Raw genomic sequence first — 23842 nt, forward strand, 5'->3', positions numbered from 1 at the left:
CTACAGGATATTCCAAACTGTAATATCTTTTGCTTCACGGAGTCGTGGCTTAACGACGACACCACTATCAACATACAGCTGGCTGGTTATATGCTGTCCCGGCAGGATAGAACAGCGGTGTCTTGTAAGACAAGGGGCGGCGGACTATGTATTTTTGTAAATAACAGCTCTTACACGATATCTAAGGAAGTCTTGAGCTATTGCTCGTCTGAGGTAGAGTATCTCATGATAAGCTGTAGACCACACTATTTACCTAGAGAGTTTTCACCTGTATTTTTCTTAGCTGTTTACATACCACCACAGTCAGAGGCTGGCACTAAGACAGCATTGAATGAGCTGTATCCCGCCATAAGCAAACAAGGAAACGCTCACCCAGAGGTGGCACTCCAAGAAGCCGGGGACTTTAATGCAGGGAAACTTAAATCCATTTTACCAAATTTCTATTAGCATGTTAAATGTGGAACCAGAGGAAATAAAACACTGGACCACCTTTACTCCACACACAGAGACTTATACACAACTCTCGCTCGCCCTCCATTTGGCAAATCTGACCATAATTCTATCCCCTGATTCCTGCTTACAAGCAAAAATTAAAGCAGGAAGCACCAGTGACTAGATCAACAAAAAGTGGTCAGATGAAGCAGATGCTAAGCTACAGGACTGTTTTGCTAGCACAGACTGGAATATATTCCGGGTCTCCTCCAATGGCATTGAGGAGTACACCACATCAGTCACTGGCTTTATCAATAAGTGCATCGATGACGTTGTCCCCACAGTGACCGTACGTACATACCTCAACCAGAAGCCATGGATTACAGGCAACATCCGCACTGAGCTAAAGGCTAGAGCTGCCGCTTTCAAGGAGTGGGACTCTAACTTGGAAGCTTATAAGAAATCCCGCTATGCCCTCCGACGAACCATCAAAAAGGCAAAGCGTCAATACAGGACTAAGATCGAATCGTACTACACTGGCTCTGATGCTCGTCGGATGTGGCAGGGCTTACAAACCATTACAGACTACAAAGGGAAGCGCAGCCGAGAGCTTCCCAGTGACACGAGCCTACCAGACGAGCTAAACTACTTCTATGCTCGCTTCGAGGAAAATAACACTGAAACATGCATGAGAGCACCAGCTGTTCCAGAAGACCTTTAAGCAGGTAAGACCTTTAAACAGGTCAACATTCACAAGGCCAGACGGACAGCCTATAGGGAGGAGGTCAGAGACCTGGCCGTGTGGTGGTAGGACAACAACCTCTCCCTCAAGGTGATCAAGACAAAGGAGATGATTGTGGACTACAGGAATTTACGCACATATTTGGATAGGACCAAGGATATCCGTGTTAGTCACCAGATTTTTTTGTCTGTTTTGCTAATCTAGCTGAGGGTAGTGTGCTTTCTAAGCAGGGTCTTTCTCATTGGATTGTGGAGGCATATGCCAGTATCTGACAGCAAAGGACAAGAGTTGCCTAGCGCTGTGTGTACTCAGTCCACTAGGGGTGTGGCAGCTTCTTGGGCATTGTTCAAGGGCATAACAATTGGTGATATCTGTGCTGCAGCGAGTTGGGGTTCTCCACATGCCTTTGTGGGGTTTTATCGCTTGGATGTAACTGCTCCCAGTGTGGCTCATATTGTTCTTATGGCTGGGTCTGAAAGTGGGTGTTAGGCATCGCGTACAGGTTGCACATTTATCTGAGTTAACACAGTTTCCCTGTGGGTTCCTTGTGTGAGTTCTGTCATTCCAAACTCCTCAGGTCTTAGTGTGAGCCTTTTTGGATCCGATAGAGTTCTATGGACTTAGGTCGATGTTAGGTAGCATTTTTGTCCTGGTTAACAGTTTCCTGTGGGCTTGAGGTGAGCGTTGGGCTGCCGTGGCAGCCCGCAAGTACACAGTTTCCAGGTTACTGCAGATTTCCTGTGGGTTTGAGCCTCGGGTTGTGTTCTGTTGTTTTGGACTTGAGGTTCCTTGTACTAGTTCTGACATTTCAGTCTCTCAAGGTAAGTGTTATTCTTGGAACCGTGGGGTCTAGAGACTTGGGCTACAGTGGTATCGTGTCAGTGGTGTCAGGTTAAAGGAGCAAGCTGAAATTAGCCAAGTTGCAGCAGGTTCTGGTTCCCTATATGGGCTCAGGCCCTATGAGGCTCTGACAGTTGGCTTCTGTAACCCCTCTTTTATTGCCGGTGGAACCTATGTGTGCATGGGCTGCCGTGGGTCTCCTAGTTTGGTACCTTCTGAGCTGGCTTGGGGCATGATTGTATGTCACCATAGTATGTTATACCGAGTGACCGAATGAAAGGGAATGTACAGTTATGAATATGACTGCTGTTCCCTGAAGGAGGGAACGAGGTATAACATATTTTTGCCTCACACAGACAGGGGGTTTGGGCTTGCTGAAGAGTGGTACTGATTTGAGGAATGGATGCTAGCCCTGGTATTATAGCCAGGAAGGCGGGGCTTCCGAAGGCGGGCTCTGCATCCATTGGGACGATGGGCATCGTTTCAGTTTGCTTCAAGGTGAAAAAGATTGGTTATTGACTCCCCATAGTATGTTATACCTTGTTTCCTCCTTCAGGGAACAGTAGTTATATTCATAACTGTACGTTCCAGAGTAACCTCTTCAGGGAGCCTTCAAAAGGAGAGCCCATGTCCGTCTACATGGAACTCCTGAGGGGACACACCCTAGCGCTGGTATGTTTCATTGGCCCTGTCTGTCTAGTGCCATTCTACAGTCACCTGAACTCCCGTTACTGACCACAGACAGAACTCTACCATTCTTTTGAACACCACCACATACTGAACCCCTGTAACCGACCACAACAACAAACTCAATCATTATTTTTAATTAGTATATAAATCATCTCAAAATCATAATCTTGCCCTATGTTCTGATTTCAAATGAGTATAGTCATGTGGGAAATGACTCATGCTTACTTTTTTTGCACTGAGCTCTTTAATGCTATGATGTTCTGATGATGATATAACAATACAGAGAAGTAATTCTCTAGTAAGTACTGTAGCAGCAGAATAATTTAGTGTGAGTCGTCAGGCAAGCACAGATGGGCCTTCACACAGATTAACCACATTGCACTTGTAATAACTCGATCATAACTGTACTGCAGTATCGTTTTAAATCCCTAGATGGCAGTCTTGTTAAAGAATCCGTGTTTCCAGGGGACTGTGGGCCTGTAGGGGTTACCATTGACAGTAGGGTTTAACCATATGTTTCTTCCATAGACCGCGTTTAAGCGCTACGGCTCATCAACTCCCGAAGGACCATGGTAGTTGAAGTCCATATGCTAAACAGTGGGCGTAGTCTTTCATCAAATCGTAATGGGAAAAAAACTACATCTCCCATCGCGCACAATTGTAGACCTGAAACGCACCGTATTCCAAATCGACGATCTCCGTTTATTTAATTTCCTCTAGTGGCATGACGTAGGTGGGGGAGGAAGATAGAGATCGACTATGGAACGAGCTGAAGATGCAATCTTATAACGGTACCGGCTGATAGATAGCTGAACTTTTTGTTCACATCAAAAAAAGTGGAGGTCCCGACGAGACAGACAAAAACACAGCCATGCAGTTCAAATACAGAAGGCACTGATTTATTTGTATAGGATATTTTTCTGTGCTCCTTCAAGGGCTGGGTCCGTTATCGCTGTTGTTGGCGGAACCGGCTGGCCAAGATGTCTGTGGAGGAACAGGAATATCCCGAGGCGACTCTGGTGGCAGAGGCCGGGCCGCAGTGGTTTCGGGCGGAATTAGAGCGCCTATCCCGGGAGCTGAGCGAGACGACTCATGAGAAGATCCAGGCGGCGGAATACGGGCTGGCGGTGCTCGAAGAGAAGCAACAACTCAAACAGCGTTATGACGAGTTGGAGACCGAGTTCGAGACTGTTCGGCAGGAACTCGACCAACTGAAGGAGGTAGAGTGAGGTCACAACATTCCATTGCTACAAATGTGTTCAATTTACTGTCAAAGCGCGGGTGTATTGTAACCGTTAACGGATACATTGTTTCTAACAAAGAGCAAATTAGGCACGTAGCCTACGTTTCTCATTCGATTCAGGCAGTGCTATGTTGCTTTGTTTCGAAAGTTTTTAATTAAATTCAGCTGTGATGTTGTTATAACCTAATCCTCAACACTTTATAGCCCACCCAGAATGCTCTCTGAACGATTGAATACGTTTGCTTGTTGACTCAAGTGGTAAACAAACACCACAAAGTTGTATTAGAAGTTACTTAGCCTACTTTGATAACAACATTAAAGTTGGCCTAGTGTGATAAAAGACAATGTTCAAAAAGACAGAACACTAACTTTAGGCAAGAGGGCAGATGTTTTCGGATGTATACAAACACACATGTGAAATGTGTGTCAAAATGTTATGTGTGAAAATATGGGTGCTATTTGAATATCTTTGTTAAAGTTATCATCTCTGCTTGACATTTATCAGCAGCAGCCTTCACAAGTCCCAACATGCTGTTGGTGTGACAGTGGAAATTGTTCTGGTGAAAGCAGTAAGTACTATATTTAAGCTAGTCAGGCTCATGCTGGCTCTGTCTCTGCTATAAGGGTTTCCCTCCCTCTGGCTTCTCAAATGGGAGAGAACAGCAACCAGGTTGTTTGGCAGTTTTTGATCAGCTCTGCCCTTATGCTTTAGCCTTTTTTCAGAGAGACAATGGCCTCTATCTTGTGGACATACTCCTATGTGTTACAGAAGAATCCTGTTGCAGTTGCTCCCTGCTTCATAGGAGCTAATACCCATTGTTAAACAGGGCTGTACTCAATTGCCTCAATAACTAAATTGAGTCATTCTGTCTCTTGTGAGTCCAGAGGCCTTTTCTAGGATATTACTTGTTAGATATTATTGCACTGTTGCAGCTAGAATGGGTGTGAATACTTTCTGAAGGCACTGTATTTTATTGTATTCTTTTGTACATGTGTACCCCAACACACACACACACACACACACACACACACACACACACACACACACACACACACACACACACACACACACACACACACACACACACACACACACACACACACACACACACACACACAACCTCTATCACTCCAGTATCCCTGCTCGTTGTAAATGTGGTGTTGGAACTGACCCTGTATATAGCTTCCTTCTTCTCGTGTTCTTATTTTTATTTGTTGTTTTTGTTCTACCTTATGTTATTTTTAGTACTATATTGATTACTGTATTGTTGGGTTTAGAGCTGGCAAGAAAGGCATTTCACTGTACATGTGCATGTGATATTAAAACTTGAAACACAGAGCCATACACAGCCACACACAGCCACAGGACAACTATGTTATTTCTTATAGAGACACTTAATTGATTGGGTCAGTCATTGTTTGATTCAGTCATTGTTTGGATCCGTCATTGTTTGGTTCAGTTATTGTTTGGGTAATCCATTCAACTGTATGGCGCCGGCGGATAGGGCTGCCGTGCTTCTAGCTCTTAGGAAACTTTGCGGTATTTCGTTTTTTATGTGTTATTTTTTACATTATTAGCCCAGAAAAGTTTTGGTGTTATTACATACAGCCCGAGATAACTTTTGGATATCAGGGCGGCGGAAACTCACCAGCATTACCAGCATTACAATCAGGAAAACAACTTTCCCGAATTGGATCCTTTGTTTGTACCCCCCAGGGCAATTGAACTGATTCCAGAGGCTGAGCCAAAACACCACCGGTGGAAAAGAGGCACTCGGAGTGGTCTTCTAGTCCGACTCAGGAGGCGTGCACACCACCCACCGCTTCCGAATATATTACTTGCTAAAGTTCAGTCTCTGGATAATAAAGTTGACAAGTTCAGGGCGAGGATTTCCTTCCAGAGAGACATCAGGGATTGCAACATACTCTGTTTCACGGAAACGTGGCTCTCTCGGGATATACTGTCTGAGTCCGTACAGCCAGTTGGGTTCTCAATTCATTGCGCAGATGGGAATAAATACCTCTCTGAGAAGAAGAAGGGCTGGGGTGTATGTTTCATGATTAACTACTCATGGTGGGATGGTGATAACATACAGGAACGCTCAAAACTGAAAGCGCGAACCATCACATTTAACCATTGCAATTTGACTGGGAATATGGCCGAATATAAACAGTGTAGTTATTCCCTCCGCAAGGCAATCGAACAGGCAAAATGTCAGTATAGAGACAAAGTGGAGTCGCAATTCAACATCTCAGACACGAGACTTATGTGGCAGGGTTAACAGACAATCACGGACTACAAAGGGAAAACCAGACATGTCGCAGACACCAGCGTCTTGTTTCCGGACAAGCTAAACACCTTCTTCAACCGCTTTGAGGATAACACAGTGCCACCGACGCGGCCGCTACCAAGGCCTGTGGGCTCTCCTTCTCCGTGGCCAATGTGAATAAGACATTTAAGCATGTTAACCCTCACAAGGCTGCTGGCCCAGATGGCATCCCTGGCTGCGTCCTCAGAGCATGTGCAGACTAGCTGGCCAGAGTGTTTACAGATATATTCAATCTCTACCTATCACAGGCTACTGTCCCAACATGCTTCAAGATGTCCACCATTGTTCCCGTACCCAAGAAAGCAAAGGTAACTGAATGAAATGACTATCGCCCCTTAGCACTCACTTCTGTCATCATGAAGTGCTTTGAGAGACTATTCAAGGATCACCTCTACCTTACCTGCCACCCTAGACCCACTTCAATTAGCTTACCGCCCCAATAGATCCACAGACGATGCAATCGCACTGCACACTGCCCTATCCCATCTGGACAAGAAGAATACCTATGTAAGAATGCTGTTCATTGACTATAGCTCAAGAACATAGTACCCTCCAAGCTTATCATTAAGTTTGAGGCCATGGGACTGAACCCTGCCCTGTCCATCTGGGTCCTGGACTTCCTGACGGGCCGACCCCAGGTGGTGAAGGTAGGAAACAAAACCTCCACTTCGCTGATCTTCAAAACACTGGGGCCCCACGAGGATGCGTGCTCAGCCCCCTCCTGTACTCCATGTTCACCCATGACTGCATGGCCATGCACGCTTCCAACTCAATCATCAAGTTTGCAGACAACACAACAGTAGTAGGCCTGATTACCAACAATGACGAGACAGCCTACAGGGAGGAGGTGAGGGGCCTGGGAGTGTGGTGGCAGGAAAATAACCTCTCACCCATTGTCAAAAAATTAAGGTGCTGATCGTGGACTACATGTAACAGCAGAGGGAGCACTCTTCTATCTAAAATCGACGGGACCACAGTGGACTAGGTGAAAAGCATCAAGTTCCTCGGCGTACTCATCACTGACGATCTGAAATTGTCCACTCACACAGACAGTGTGGTGAAGAAGGTGCAACAACGCCTCTTCAACCTCAGGAGGCTGAAGAAATTTGGCTTGGCACCTAAAAGCCTCACAAACTTTTACAGATGCACAACTGAGAGCATCCTGTCAGGCTGACTGTCGATGCAGTTGCCTGGTACGGCAAATGCACCGCCTGCAACCGCAAGGCTCTCCAGAGGGTGGTGCGGTCTGCCCAACGCATCACTGGGGGCAAACTAACTGCCCTCCAGGACACAAAAAGATCATCAAGGACAACAACCACCGATCTACTGGCTGTTCACCCCGCTATCATCCAGAAGGCGAGGTCAGTACATGTGCATCAAAGCTGGGACCGAGAGACTGAAAAACAGCTTCTATCTCAAGGCCATCAGACTGTTAAATATCCATCACTAGCACATTAGAGGTTGCTGCTCTATATCTATAGACTTGAAATCACTGGCCACTTTAAAAATGGAACCCTAGTCACTTTAATAATGTTTACATATTTTGCATTACTCATCTCATATGTAGAACTGCATTCTAACCTATTCTACTGTATTGCTCTGACATTTCTTGTCCAAATATTTATATGTTCTTAATTCCATTCCTTTACTTTAGATTTGTGTGTATTGTTGTCAAATTTTTGGATATTACTTGTTAGATATTATTGCACTGTTGCAGCTAGAAACACAAGCATTTTGCTACACCCGCAATAACATCTGCTGAGCACGGGTATGTGACAAATAAAATGTGATTTAATTGATAATATTTTGTAAACAGTCCTAAAAAAGGTCTAAATCTCCCACTGGGTTCTAAGATGGTTCATCCCTATCTCTCTCTGAGGAAGGTTTGTGGACTGGACCTAGGAGTATTGCGTGTTCCGAAACTCGGAAGTTTAGTTATTTGTGTAGAGCTCCCTATTGGTTGATTCTAGTAATTCAAGTGAAAAACTCAGAGCTCAACTAGTTTCCAAGTCGGACATTTCAGAGTTTCCTAGTTCCCACTAGCACGTGAACGCTGCATATGCTCGGAGCAGGGGGGGGAGTAAGACTTGGGGGATTAGTAGTAGAGGTCGACCGATTAATCGGAATGGCCGATTAATTAGGGCCGATTTCAAGTTTTCATAACAATCGGAAATCGGTATTTTTGGACACCGATTTGGCCGATTTTTATTATTTGTAGACTTTTTTTTACACCTTTATTTAACTACGCAAGCAGTTAAGAACATTACATTACATTACATTTTAGTCATTTAGCAGACGCTCTTATCCAGAGCGACTTACAGTAGAGTGCATACATTTTATTACATTTTTTACATACTGAGACAAGGATATCCCTACCGGCCAAGAGCAGACGCTCTTATCCAGAGTGCATACATTTTATTACATTTTTTTAAATTGTATTTTATTATTTTTTTATTTTAGTTATTATTATTTTTTTTTTATTTTTTTATATTTTTTTTCTTATTTTCAATGACGGCCTAGGAACGGTGGGTTAACTGCCTTGTTCAGGGGCAGAACGACAGATTTTTACCTTGTCAGCTCGGGGATTCAATCTTGCAACCTTACAGTTAACTAGTCCAACGCTCTAACCACCTGCTTTACTACATTGCACTCCACGAGGAGCCTGCCTGTTATGCGAATGCAGTAAGAAGCCAAGGTAAGTTGCTAGCTAGCATTACACTTATCTTATAAAAAACAATCAATCAATCATAATCACTAGTTAACTACACATGGTTGATGATATTACTAGTTTATCTATCGTGTCCTGCGTTGCAAATAATCGATGCAGTGCGCATTCGCGAAAAAGGACTGTCGTTGCTCCAACGTGTACCTAACCATAAACATCAATGCCTTTCTTAAAATCAATACACAAGTATATATTTTTAAACCTGCATATTTAGTTAATATTGCCTGCTAACATTAATTTATTTTAACTAGGGAATTTGTGTCACTTCTCTTGCAACAGAGTCAGGGTGTATGCAGCAGTTTGCGCCGCCTGGCTCATTGCGAACTGTGTGAAGACTATTTCTTCCTAACAAAGACAGCCAACTTTGCCAAACGGGGGATGATTTAACAAAAGCGCATTTGCGAAAAAAGCACAATCGTTGCACGACTGTACCTAACCATAAACATCAATGCCTTTCTTAAAATCAATACACAGAAGTATATATTTTTAAACCTGCATATTTAGCTAAAAGAAATCCAGGTTAGCAGGCAATATTAACCAGGAGAAATTGTGTCACTTCTCTTGCGTTCATTGCACGCAGAGTCAGGGTATATGCAACAGTTTGGGCCGCCTGGCTCGTTGCGAACTAATTTGCCAGAATATTATGACATAACATTGAAGGTTGTGCAATGTAACAGGAATAGTTAGACTTATGGATGCCACCCGTTAGATAAAATACGGAACAGTTCCGTATTTCACTGAAAGAATAAACGTTTTGTTTTCGAGATGATAGTTTCCGGATTTGACCATATTAATGACCTAAGGCTCATATTTCTGTGTATTATTATGTTATAATTAAGTCTATGATTTGATAGAGCAGTCTAACTGAGCGATGGTAGGCAGCAGCAGGCTCGTAAGCATTCATTCAAACAGCACTTTCGTGCGTTTTGCCAGCAGCTCTTCGCAATGCTTCAAGCATTGCGTTGTTTATGACTTCAAGCCTATCAACTCCCGAGATTAGGCTGGTGTAACTGATGTGAAATGGCTAGCTAGTTAGCGGGGTGCGCACTAATATCGTTTCAAACGTCACTCGCTCTGAGACTTGGAGTAGTTGTTCCCCTTGCTCTGCATGGGTAACGCTGCTTCGAGGGTGGCTGTTGTCGATGTGTTCCTGGTTCGAGCCCAGGTAGGAGCGAGGAGAGGGACGGAAGCTATACTGTTACACTGGCAATACTAAAGTGCCTATAAGAACATCCAATAGTCAAAGGTATATGAAATACAAATCGTATAGAGAGAAATAGTCCTATAATTCCTATAATAACTACAACCTAAAACTTCTTACCTGGGAATATTGAAGACTCATGTTAAAAGGAACCACCAGCTTTCATATGTTCTCATGTTCTGAGCAAGGAACTTAAACGTTAGCTTTCTTACATGGCACATATTGCACTTTTACTTTCTTCTCCAGCACTTTGTTTTTGCATTATTTAAACCAAATTGAACATGTTTCATTATTTATTTGAGGCTAAATTGATTTTATTGATGTATTATATTAAGTTAAAATAAGTGTTCATTCAGTATTGTTGTAATTGCCATTATTACAAATACATTTTAAAAAATCGGCCGATTAATCGGTATCGGCTTTTTTGGTCCTCCAATAATCGGTAGCGGTATCAGCGTTGAAAAATCATAATCGGTCGACCTCTAATTAGTAGTATCATTGAGAAAGGATATATTTTTCTTCTCAGTAGCTAGGACTAGCATCAGAGAGTATTGGGCCACCATTAAACTCATATCTCTACTGATTGAACTACATCAGAATGAAAATATATGTATTTATTCAGATAGCCCTACGTTCGCTACATACTCCGAGTTGTTGTTTGTAAAAACAGACATAGGAGTTTGAGAAAGAGAGAGAGGCATCAGATGGGATAGGTATAACCAAGGCAAGCTAGTAGGCTCACCACATTCCTGTTACACACATTCTCACACTAACACCCTCTTATTCATGGAATTCTCAGGTCAGCAAAACCTTAGCTTAGTTAACACAGTAATTACATGTTTATTTGCTGACCTTTACGTGAACCGCTTACAGTACATCCGTGTGGGATTGTCTGTTCCTGTGAAGCCGACGTCGCACACACATGCACACACACACACACATACACTGAGCGCTTGTTACGTACATGGACATGGGGTCAGACAGAGGCTTAGACACAGGTGGAGGTAGTTAACACTAAGCTCCTCATGTCCACGACGGGCCTCCCGCCTCGCTTCAACTCTACTGCGCCAAACACACTTCAGGAACTATTAGACAGTGCAAAAACAGGCCTAGCGTTCGTCCAACCAGGATTTCTGGAAAACCTGGGAGTTTTGGGAAAGTTACTTTTGCAACCCTACCAGAAACTATGGTACAGTGCAACAACAGTCCTCTAATCAATGACAATCCTTTTATGTTTATATGTATTTCCTTTTGGCCTTATTCTTTAATCAATTATCACATATCTGATCTGGAGTCCATCACATGACATGTCAGAGAGTGTCCAAAAAAGCAACACAGGAGTGACATACTGTAGATCTGATCTCAAGAACAGGTGATTGTATGAAAATGACTGTCTGTATTTTGTCCACTGAAGGCATGTGGCCTATAATTATGTGAAAGTCTGTATTGTAATTATGACTTATAGTTCACTACAGTTAAACAACAGTGTTGTCATAGTTCCTCAGGGAGAGGGGGCTGTATACAGTAGCACTGTTTGTTCAGTAAGGCCTCTTCTGTTCATCAGTAAATTATGTTATGTTTAATGCACAAATGTAATAATTTCATTCATAATTTGAACTTGTATGTCATTATTTGAAACGGAATGCAAATTTGAAATGCAAATTGCATTTTTCTGTTGTTGTGACACTCCCTTCTAATGCAGCCTGTGATCATCATAGAGGGGATCAGAAGGCACGTCCATGCTCCAGAGAGTAGCTCATTGCCAAAACGGTTCAAATGCTAGAGCCAAATTCATAGGAAGAAAATAAATTCAACATGCCACATTGGCTTCAGAAACCTTCTGCTGGCTTCAGAAGTTTCTGTTTACCACAGTGAGTGTTTGATTCTATCTGTTCTCCTATACCTTTCCTGTCAGGATAAGGACCAGGATGTTGTCTCTGGTTTTGAATCTAAATTGAAAGAACTCAATTTGAAAACTGAATCTGTATGTATTTTAGAAGTTGAATATAGGAAACTTTGGTAACACTTTACTTGACTGTCATAATATGTCATAACGGCTGACATAACTTGTCAAAACCTGTAATAATATGGTCAAAACACTGTCATGACACATATTTAGACCTGATGTGACATGTAATGCATTATTTCATGGCTGGTTATGACACCAACATAAGAGTGTCAAAACCCACAAAACCTACCACACAAGACAGAACATTCCATTACACCATAGCCTACTTGTCAACAGTAAGTTTGTTATATTTTTTTAAATTGACCATATTAAATTATCATTGTAATTGCACACACAGTTATATCAGACATGCAGCTACCCCAATGCACTTTTGCTGTTGTCTAGGATGAATGCAGGAGCAGATTTCAGGAGCAGGACAAGACACCCTATTTTTGACTGATGATTGACATAAGGGCATGTACAGTACTTGATAGGCCTATCTGGCTTATATGTTTATGATGATCATAATGCTTCTTGACAGTGTCATAAAGTGTATTTTCTTAGTCCAAGTAAAGTGACACAGGATGGTCATAATGCTTCATGACAGTGTCATAAAGTGTATTTTCCTTTATTTAAAATAAGATGGGGAAAAACATGACTGTGAAGAATGAATTACAACAACAATAAAGGACTTAAGAAACCAATTTTCAAACAAAAGGAAACTTATGTTCAGTTGAAGTCGGAAGTTTACATACATTTAGGTTGGAGTCATTAAAACTAGTTTTTCAACCACTCCACAAATTTCTTGTTAACAAACTATAGTTTTGGCAAGTCGGTTAGTACATCTACTTTGTGCATGACACAAGTCTTTTTTCCAACAATTGTTTACGGACAGATTATTTCACTTATAATTCACTATATAATTCCAGTGGGTCAGAAGTTTACATACACTAAATTGACTGTGCCTTTAAACAGCTTGGAAATTTCCAGAAAATGGTGTCATGGCTTCAGAAGCTTCTGATAGGCTAATTGACATAATTTGAGTCAATTGGAGGTGTACCTGTGGATGTATTTCAAGGCCTACCTTCAAACTCAGTGCCTCTTTGCTTGAGGCACTGAGTTTGAAGGTGCCTTTTGGCAAACTTCAAGCAGGCTGTTATGTGCCTTTTACTGACAAGTGGCTTCTGTCTTGCCACTCTACCATAAAGGCCTGATTGGTGGAGTGCTACAGAGATGGTTGTCCTTCTGTAAGTTTCTCCCATCTCTACAGAGGAACTCTATAGTGCTGTCAGTGGCCATCAGGTTCTTGATCACCTCCCTGACCAAGGCCCCTCTCCCACTGATTGCTCTGGTTGACCGGGCGGCCAGCTCTAGAAAGAGTCTTGGTGGTTCCAAACTTCTTCCATTTAAGAATGATCAATGCCACTGTGCCGATGAAAAACATCCCCACAGCCTGATGCCATGGGGATGATGTTCTCGGGGTGATGAGAGGTGTTGGGTTTGCGCCAGACATAGTGTTTTCCTTGATGGCCAAAAAGCTCAATTTTAGTCTCATCTGACTAGAGTACCTTCTTCCATATGTTTGGGGAGTCTCCCACATGCCTTTTGGCGAACACCAAACATGTTTGCTTATTTTCTTCTGGCCACTATTCCGTAAAGCCCAGCTCTGTGGAGTGTACGGCTTAAAGTGGTCCTGTGGACAGATACTCCAATCTCCGCTGTGGAGCTTTGCAGCTCCTTCAGGGTTATGTCTCTTTGTTGCCTCTCTGATTAATGCCCTCCTTGCCCGGTCTGTGAGTTTTGGTGGGCGGTCCTCTCTTGGCAGGTTTGTTGTGGTGCCATATTCTTTCAATTTTTTAATAATGGATTTAATGGTGCTCCGTGGGATGTTCAAAGTTTCGTATATTTTTTTATAACCCAACCCTGATCTGTACTTCTCCAACAACTTTGTCCCTGACCTGTTTGGAGAGCTCCCTGGTCTTCATAGTGCCACCTGCTTGGTGGTGCCCCTTGCTTGGTGGTGTTGCAGACTCTGGGGCCTTTCAGAACAGATGTGTATATATACTAAGATCATGTGACAGATCATGTGACACTTAGATTGCATACAGGTGGACTTTATTTAACTAATTATGTGACTTCTGGAGGTAATTGGTTGCACCAGATCTTATTTAGGGGCTTCATAGCAAAGGGGGTGAATACATATGTACGCACCACTTTTCTTTTTTTCGTTTCTTTAAAAAAAAAAAAAAACTTATTTTTTTTCATTTCACTTCACCAATTTGGACTGTTTTGTGTTTGTCCATTACATGAAATCCAAATAAAAATCAATTTAAATTCCAGGTTGTAATGCAACAAAATAGGAAAAATGCCAAGGGGGTGAATACTTTTGCAAGGCACTGTAGACAGGTCTGTGCCTTTCCAAATCATATCCAATCAATTTAATTTACCACAGGTGGACTTAATCAAGTTGTAGAAACATCTCAAGGATGATTAACGGAAACAGGATGCACCTCAGCTCAATTTCAAGTCTCGTATCAAAGGGTCTGAATACTTATGTAAATAAGGTCATTATGGGGTATTGTGTAGATTGATGAGATGTATTTATTTTTTAATCTATTTTAGAATAAGGCTGTAACAACAAAATGTGGAAAAAGTCAAGGGTTCTGAATACTTTCCGAAGGCACTGTAAGCAGCACGTGAGTTTCAAGTTTGAGGAAGATAATTTTCACCATAAAATTACATGCGTAATCACATTTGTGGTCACTTTTCCCGCTAATGAAACATTCGTGCTTATAGCCTACTGCCATGTGCGCATTGCTGCGCTTATAATGTGAAGAAAAGGCCTAATTGTTTATCAACATTTTAAGCTAAACGTTCTGATCTGTTGCGTCAGCCATATTGTGTAAAAAAAAAATATTTATTTATTTCTTGCACAGAATAGAACAGGTAAACTTTTGTACTATGGGGGATAGTAAATTGACATAGGCAAGTGCTTTTGCTGTTCGTTAGGCCTACACACCTTGTTGGCTGACGAAAAGTAATTATGGACAGTTCTTCCAATATTTTCATAATGCACCTTGGAATTCGCTAAGGCCACGCGCAGTTGCGTCCTCTGTGACTGTCTTCACTTGTAGCCTGTGAGAAAGACCCGATCACGTGATGAAGAGCCATGTGAGTGAGAGGCATATCGGATTGCGCAGCACTCAGGGAGAAGGGCACAACGCAGCACTCCGGGCCGCAGAAGGCATGGAGTTTTTTGGGGTGCATTACGGCCACAAAGGGGATGCCGCTGTGAAATTCGAGGCATTATCAAGTGATTGTCAAATTGGGAAGGAGAGACGATTGAAGTGTGTACAGCCTGCGCAAAAAAAAACAAATCAGAGATCATGCCTTTCAAGCAACTTTTTTCAAATCATCATTATGGTTTCATCATGCTGCCTTAGAGTGTATTAAAAATCAAAACATATAGCCCAATGTTTGTAAAACAACTAAAGTTACATTAATAACTCTAAATTAAGCATATAGGAATACCTATTTCTTTGTTAACTGCTCAACACAGAATAGCCGCATGTGAGCACTCCCTCAAATCGTTTGTATTCTTTATACTTTATACTATTAAATAATGCCACAGAATTCTTAGCAAATCTTGTCTGCTAAATGAACTAGTGTAGCCATTTTGCGTAGCCACATTGTAACGGCTGTCCTCCTCCTCTTCATCCGAAGAGGAGGAGCAGGGATTGAACCAAGGTGCAGCGGGTTGTGAATACATAATGAATTTATTGACAAGACGAAAAAACGAACACGAACTACACTTGAAATGATACAAAATAACAAACGACGTAGACTGACCTAAACATGAGAACTTACATAGACACGAAGAACGCACGAACAGGAACAGACTACATACAAACCGAAACAGTCCCGTGTGGTACGAAATAACATACAGACACGGAAGACAACCACCCACAACGAACACTGTGAAACAACCTACCTAAATATGACTCTCAATTAGAGGAACGCCAAACACCTGCCTCTAATTGAGAGCCATACCAGGCAACCCTTAAACCAACATAGAAACAGACAACATAGAATGCCCACCCAAACTCACGTCCTGACCAACTAACACATACAACAAACTAACATAAATAGGTCAGGAACGTGACACACATCAGGACCTAACATAAGGAGAAATCAGAGTATTGTCGTGTCTTTGGCTATGCCGGATTAAGTGATATGACATGCTATTCTATAAAATCCTCTGTAAAACTCTTAAAGACCTAGTAATATTTAACATCAATAGCAGTCAATATTAATCGTCACCTTATTTCAGTCTCATCTGAAAGTAAATTCTTTCATCTGAAAGTAAATTCTTGGTTAACTTCACAAACCCTGGCTAACAAGTTGAATCAGCAATACAAAATTGTGTTTAATTATTTATTTACTAAATACCTAACTAATCACACAGAATTACATATACACAGAATGAATCATACCTTGATTACAAATTATGTCATAAAGGAAAACGTCCCTAGTGGACGGAACAGATATGACCGCTGGTTACCCAAAGAAAAGGGGGTTGGGTTTGAGTGAGAGAGCGGGAAGACTGAAGAACAAATGGAGAAGCGATGTCTCTATCGGGCCGTAGGCAGCTACTCTATCGTAAATACAGAATCTTATGCATTCTAAATTACCGCCCATTTGGAAAAGGAAAATGCAATAAATATTTACTCTGAGCTGCGCTTCAATAGGTTGGTGGTAGATGGAAGGCCGTGTTGCCCAACAGAGTCCTTTGTCCTTTAAAGAGTGTCTCTGGTGGTGAACGGGAAACGTTGTAGTGTCGTCGTTGTGTGGTAGACGGGATACTCTGTCCGTCCTTTCCTAGCCCACGTTTACAGCGGCCGCTGCTAACTCAACGGCTAGGAGGTATCACTTCTGTAGCGAATAAGAATTCAAAGTTCATACCATTCGCAACCAAAGCTCACACTGAGGTTGGCTTCGTTCTGTAGTTATTATCTGAATTCTTCTGACATCGGACCGTCATCCTAATGTACCCGGAACAGGAGGTTACATTTTCGTCAAGGGCTTATATAGTGGAAGGAGAAGGGTGTGTTTCATAGTTTATAACCCATGTCTCTTCACAGGGGCGGGCCACTGATTGAGCAGAGCCCTAACCTTATGAAAACCCAAATATCTCATTTGGAAGCTAAAATTACATTTAATCTTTTCACAAATAATTTTATATTTAAACATTTGAATTGGACAACAATTCCATGTGAATCTGATAACTATAATGTGTAGACTTTCCCAGATACAGTTTAGGTCGTCCTGTCATCAGTCATAATGTCTCAGATGACAACCGAACTGACATCATATTCATTAAGTACCAACGCATATTTTCAACTGGTTTTATTACCGAAATATGGTTCCTTTCCCTCCACTTGTTTGATGTCCCCAGACTCTCTATGTTTAACAAAGGCTATTCAAGAGTCCCTCTGTAGAGTCAAGAGAGAGGGAAGGGAGAAAGGTATTTATGGGGGGGGTCATAGACCTTACCCACAGTCCAACGTCATGACAGTTTGCTATTATTTTCTTCTGAAATAGACTACATTTTCTTCATATCATGCTTCTTTAGACCTGTTTAAAATAAATAATGGATTTATTGTGAAGGTGTAGGCTATATTACATGGATTTATTAGACTTTTTAAAATGTAGATGTTCCAACGGTCTGCACCAGTGGCTTGTAGGAAACCAGGAGATGCAAAATGTGTTATGTTAATTAATGGTCAATTACCGTGAGACTGACAGTTATTTGCTTGACAATCATCATCTGACTAAATTTCGTGACCGCCACAGCCCTAGTCATGACAGTGTTATGGCAAGTTATCTCAGCTGTTATGACATATTATGACATGGTTATGACCGTGCCATAACATATTAAAACAGTCAAAAACAGGAAGCAAATTTGAATCTCTAAATAGATTAATTGTAATGCATCTAGCTATACGTTCAAGGATGAAAAATAAGACGTACAACTAGCTTAGGAGTTCACCTTTCAGACTATCATTTGCTAACAGAATTAGTTTCAAATTTGAAGATGTTTTCTGAAATAATTGTGCTAGAACTACTATTTCAGCTAGCATTGTCACCTCCAGATTGTGATGGCAGAGCTTTTGGTGTTAATGACATGCTATCTATCAAGAAGTTCGAAGATAGCTGTTGTTGATTGCAAGCACTGCATCCACATTATGGTACGATCAGTGGTGGAAAAAGTACCCAATTGTCATACCTGAGTAAAAGTAAAGATAACTTAATAGAGCTTTTCCCAAGTAAAAGTGAAAGTACCCCAGTAAAATAAATGTGAGAAAGTCTAAAAGTATTTGGTTTTAAATATACTTAACTATCAAAAGTAAATGTAATTACTAAGCTATACGTATGTATCAAAAGTAAAAGTATAAATAATGTAATATTCCTTATATTAATAGAGCTTTTCCCAAGTAAAAGTGAAAGTACCCCAGTAAAATAAATGTGAGAAAGTCTAAAAGTATTTGGTTTTAAATATACTTAACTATCAAAAGTAAATGTAATTACTAAGCTATACGTATGTATCAAAAGTAAAAGTATAAATAATGTAATATTCCTTATATTAACCAAACCTGACAGCACAATTTTATTTGTATTTTTTTTTACAGATAGCCAGGGGCACAACCCAACACAGACATAATTTACAAACAAGGCATATGTATTTAGTAAGTCTGCCAGACCAAGGCAGTAGGGATGACCAGGTATGTTCTCTTGATAAGTGTGTGAATTGGACCATTGTCCTTTCCTGCTAAGCATTGAAAATGTAACGAGTACTTTTGGGTGTCAGGGAAAATGTATGGAGTTAAAAGTATATTAAAAGTTGTCAAAAATATAAATAGTAAAGTACAGATACCCCCAAAAATAGTTTTAATAAAGTACTTTACACCACTGGGTACAATTGATGAATAAGGAGGGATTGCTTTGGTAATGTTCTCCAGTCCAACCCCCTAGACTCTCCTAGCTGCCTCCTTCAGCCCTGTGAACATTATCGTCAGCTGGCCAGACAGAGAGGGAAGGTAGTGCTGTGGTGTACTGTACTGTGTGGCTGCTGGCTAGAGAGCCACTGATATGTGCTATATCAGACCCAGGGTCACTATGGGTGCAGTGGCTAATAAGATGACCCAGATGGGCAGCTGCCAGAAAAGCAAAGCAGCAACTGGACTCTAGTCTCTTGAATCACCACCCAGTCATTCAGCCCTGCTGCTGCTGCGTACTGTACTGTAGGTTAGACAAGTTGGCCACTACAGATTCTGCTCAGCTTATGAAGCAGCTGTCAGGTAGCAGTCTTTTGAACAGCCCTGCAGTAAGTGAATCATTCTGTAATTATGACTCCGTACAGATCTCTCAGGTTCTGAGTGGGCTCCTCCTTGTTGGGAATTGAATATGCACACAGAACAGTGATGTAGCAGTGATGTATAAAACATGTAATAATACATGTCACCGTGTCAGAGAGAGATCTGGCTGAGCCAGTCGAAACAGAGCACCCACCAAAATATTTCCCTGCAAGGGGGGAGAGAGAGAAATATTTTGGTGGGTGCTCTCTTGTGACTGACAGCCATATCCAGCACTGCCTATCTGCCCCCCCAGGCCTCTATTAGTAATTGAACATTTGCCTTGTCAGAATGTAGCAATGCCTCAGTGCTCCAACTAGCAAACTTTTGTCATTGCGTCAGCCACACTGACTGACATGCCGGTTTATTACAGGGTGCAGAGAATTAAAGGTTAGGTAGGCACAAGTCCCTGGGCTTTTGGACTGTTCTGCTCCAGAATCCTCTTACATCATCAGTTGGCACAGAGTGTCCCTGGCTATGTTCCAAATGGCACCCATTTCCCTATATAGAGCCCTATGGGCCCTGATCAAAAGTAGTGCGTTTTATAGGGAATAGGGTGCCATTTGGGACAAAGACCCTGTGATGCGGACTGAATGTTTTATAAGCCCGGGGGTCAACTGTCTGTGGGAATCTCACATTGATCTGTTCAAGCCATTTAAACTGTTGTTTTGTTTACCCTTACTGGTTAATGACATCTGGTTTATCATGCTAAATGTCTGTCTTAATCCTACATGTATCATATGTATTAGTTATTATTATGACTTATATGACTATACTGTCTATTATGGTATTATGACTCTCAACCGGTCATGATGCTCACAACTGGTCATGCTCACAAGTCCTTCTCCCCCAATGTTGTACTCATATCACTGTTCAGTCCTGGTACTAATCCATGTCTGGGTATGCTTCTCCTCTCTTCTACCCAGGCGTCCAGCCAGGCCTACTCCCCACATGGGAAGGTGTTCAGTCCTGGTACTAATGTATGTGTCTCCCTTCCTCTCCCCAGGCATTCGGCCAGGCCTACTCCACCCATAGGAAGGTGGCTGCAGATGGGGAGAGCAGGGAGGAGTCACTAATGCTGGAGTCAGCCAGTAAGGAGGCCCACTACCAGCAGATGGTCCTGGAGCTGCAGAACGAGCTGCGGTTGGCCAGGACTGCCCTCACCAGCAACCAATCAGAGAATGAGCGCCTGGCCTCCGTTGCCCTGGAGATGAGAGAGGTGAGCTGGAGGGTGGAGGACCTGCCCAAAACACAAACATGGTCAATGTGGAGAGGTCAAATCTCAATGTGCAAAGACTTGTGTATCTCACCAATCTGACGAAGAGGACCTAAACTGCTCAGTCAGTAATGATGAAGTAAAACAGGGACAATGGGACAGAGAGAGTGAGTCAGAGCTAATGGGATAGTGGGACAGAGCGAGAGCGAGTCAGAGCTAATGGGATAGTGGGACAGAGCGAGAGCGAGTCAGAGCTAATGGGATAGTGGGACAGAGAGAGAGCGTGTCAGAGCTAATGGGATAGTGGGACAGAGAGAGAGCGTGTCAGAGCTAATGGGATAGTGGGACAGAGCGAGAGCGTGAGCGAGTCAGAGCTAATGGGATAGTGGGACAGAGAGAGAGCGTGTCAGAGCTAATGGGATAGTGGGACAGAGCGAGAGCGAGTCAGAGCTAATGGGATAGTGGGACAGAGAGAGAGCGAGTCAGAGCTAATGGGATAGTGGGACAGAGCGAGTCAGAGCTAATGGGATAGTGGGACAGAGCGAGTCAGAGCTAATGGGATAGTGGGACAGAGCGAGTCAGAGCTAATGGGATAGTGGGACAGACAGAGAGCGAGTCAGAGCTAATGGGATAGTGGGACAGAGAGAGCGAGTCAGAGCTAACGGGATAGTGGGACAGAGCGAGTCAGAGCTAATGGGATAGTGGGACAGAGAGAGAGCGAGTCAGAGCTAATGGGATAGTGGGACAGAGTGAGTCAGAGCTAATGGGATAGTGGGACAGAGCGAGTCAGAGCTAATGGGATAGTGGGACAGAGCGAGTCAGAGCTAATGGGATAGTGGGACAGAGCGAGTCAGAGCTAATGGGATAGTGGGACAGAGAGAGAGCGAGTCAGAGCTAATGGGATAGTGGGACAGAGAGAGAGCGAGTCAGAGCTAACGGGATAGTGGGACAGAGCGAGTCAGAGCTAATGGGATAGTGGGACAGAGAGAGAGCGAGTCAGAGCTAATGGGATAGTGGGACAGAGAGAGAGCGAGTCAGAGCTAATGGGATAGTGGGACAGAGAGAGAGCGAGTCAGAGCTAATGGGATAGTGGGACAGAGCGAGTCAGAGCTAATGGGATAGTGGGACAGAGCGAGTCAGAGCTAATGGGATAGTGGGACAGAGCGAGTCAGAGCTAATGAGATAGTGGGACAGAGAGAGAGCGAGTCAGAGCTAATGGGATAGTGGGACAGAGAGAGAGCGAGTCAGAGCTAATGGGATAGTGGGACAGAGAGAGAGCGAGTCAGAGCTAATGGGATAGTGGGACAGAGCGAGTCAGAGCTAATGGGATAGTGGGACAGAGAGAGAGCGAGTCAGAGCTAATGGGATAGTGGGACAGAGAGAGAGCGAGTCAGAGCTAATGGGATAGTGGGACAGAGCGAGAGCGTGAGCGAGTCAGAGCTAACGGGATAGTAGAACAGAGAGAGAACGAGTCAGAGCTAAGTGGGACTGGGAGAGGTTTAAACTGGTATAGAGTCTGTAAGGGTGGTTGATTGGTCAGCTGGCACCAGTCACACTGATGATGTAATAGTCGTCAGTGAGAGACACACTATTAGGTTCTCTCACTCTATGGCCTGGTTTGGTAACTGGATTTTGTTCCCCCCTGGTTAAAGTTGCCAAGCTGCCAAGATCTCATCCCAACACAGTTCCACTGACATACAGCCACATAAGATGCTGCTTTGACATTACAGTACAACCATTGGGTGCATTCTGGATCAAATCCACACGTCCTTGTATTGCACTCTCTGACATGACGTTTTCCTCTTTCACTTCTTCTCTCGCCCTTTTCTTCCCCTCGTCTGTTGAAAGTGCCATATCCATTCAAGACAAACTTGCTTATGAACAAACTTTCTTGATGATATGCACACTTCCTTAAAGTAGAAGCCTACTTTCTGATTTTTTCCCCTCTGGTTTGCTGTGTAGAGTTCTGAGCTGGTGGAGCTGCAGCGCAGCCAACTGCGTGATGACATCAGAGAGTATAAGGTGCGAGAGGCACGCCTGCTGCAGGACTATAGTGAGCTGGAGGACGAGAACATCTCCCTGCAGAAACAGGTGTCCCTGCTCCGACAGAGCCAGGTGAGAGGAAGGGCAAGGGACCAGGACTGGGGCAGGACAGGGGGAGGGAGGAGGGTCCACTGAGGCAGGAGAAGAAATGGGCACTGTTGGGTATGGAGATGAGGGCAGGATGAGGGCTATTATGGATAATGGGTAGAGGTAAAGGTGAGAGTGGCCAATACACTTTGGGTGGTAAAGTGACAGGACCAACGAATTAGGCCGTTGATACAAGAACCAACTGGAGGGGATGAGACAAAACAATGCTTTTGTAATGAGGAGTGGAAGGGATTCTCCGTATTTACTTAGTGATTCCTCTGATGTGCTGTGGACTCTCTTAGGTGGAGTTTGAGGGTCTGAAGCATGAGATCTGTCGTCTGGAGGAGGACTCCCAGTGCCTCCACAGCCAGTTGGAGGAGGCCATGCGCCTGCGGGAGATCGCCGAGCGCCAGCTGACCGAGGCTCTGGAGACCATTAAGACTGAGCGTGAGCAGAAGGCCGCCCTGCGTAAAGAACTGTCCCACTACATGACAATTGGGGACAACCTGTTACCATACCACCACAGCCCCCTGAACATCTCCCTGGACGGCCTCAAGTTCAGCGAGGATCCCACTGCTGCCACCAACGAAACCAACAATGATGACTCGTTCCATGGCTATGAGAACAGCCTGGCTAAGATGGCTGCCGACTGCAACGAGGATAACAGAGCCAAGCTCCGGCCCGCCCCCAGCCTAGTGGATGACCTGCTGAGTGAACTCAACATCTCAGAGATCCAGAAACTCAAGCAGCAGCTCATGCAGGTATGGAGAACTCTGTTTACAGATGACACAATTCAGATGACCACATAGTAGCAGCAGGCAAGGACTTTAAAAATGGTTAGCCTGTTTGCTTTATTAACAGTCAACTGTCAAGGTGTCAACTTCCCTGGTAAAGAAATAAAGTAATTCTTAGCGTTATCAAGCTTATCAAGCT

General features: G+C 43.2%; 1 protein-coding gene across 1 annotated transcript in view; it reads left to right on the forward strand.

Annotated features, from left to right (window-relative positions):
• The first annotated feature begins 2934 nt into the window (after window positions 1–2934).
• LOC139536151 (protein bicaudal D homolog 2-like) overlaps window positions 2935–23842 on the forward strand; it is a 29040-nt gene continuing 8132 nt past the window's right edge. The window contains exons 1-4 of the mRNA XM_071336386.1: window positions 2935–3924; window positions 20570–20782; window positions 22742–22894; window positions 23212–23670. Of these exons, the coding sequence (XP_071192487.1) occupies window positions 3685–3924; window positions 20570–20782; window positions 22742–22894; window positions 23212–23670 (1065 nt within the window). The 5' untranslated portion in view covers window positions 2935–3684. The remainder of the gene's footprint in view (window positions 3925–20569; window positions 20783–22741; window positions 22895–23211; window positions 23671–23842) is intronic.

The sequence above is a fragment of the Salvelinus alpinus genome, chromosome 12 (genome assembly GCF_045679555.1).
Source record: "Salvelinus alpinus chromosome 12, SLU_Salpinus.1, whole genome shotgun sequence".
NCBI lineage: Eukaryota > Metazoa > Chordata > Actinopteri > Salmoniformes > Salmonidae > Salvelinus > Salvelinus alpinus.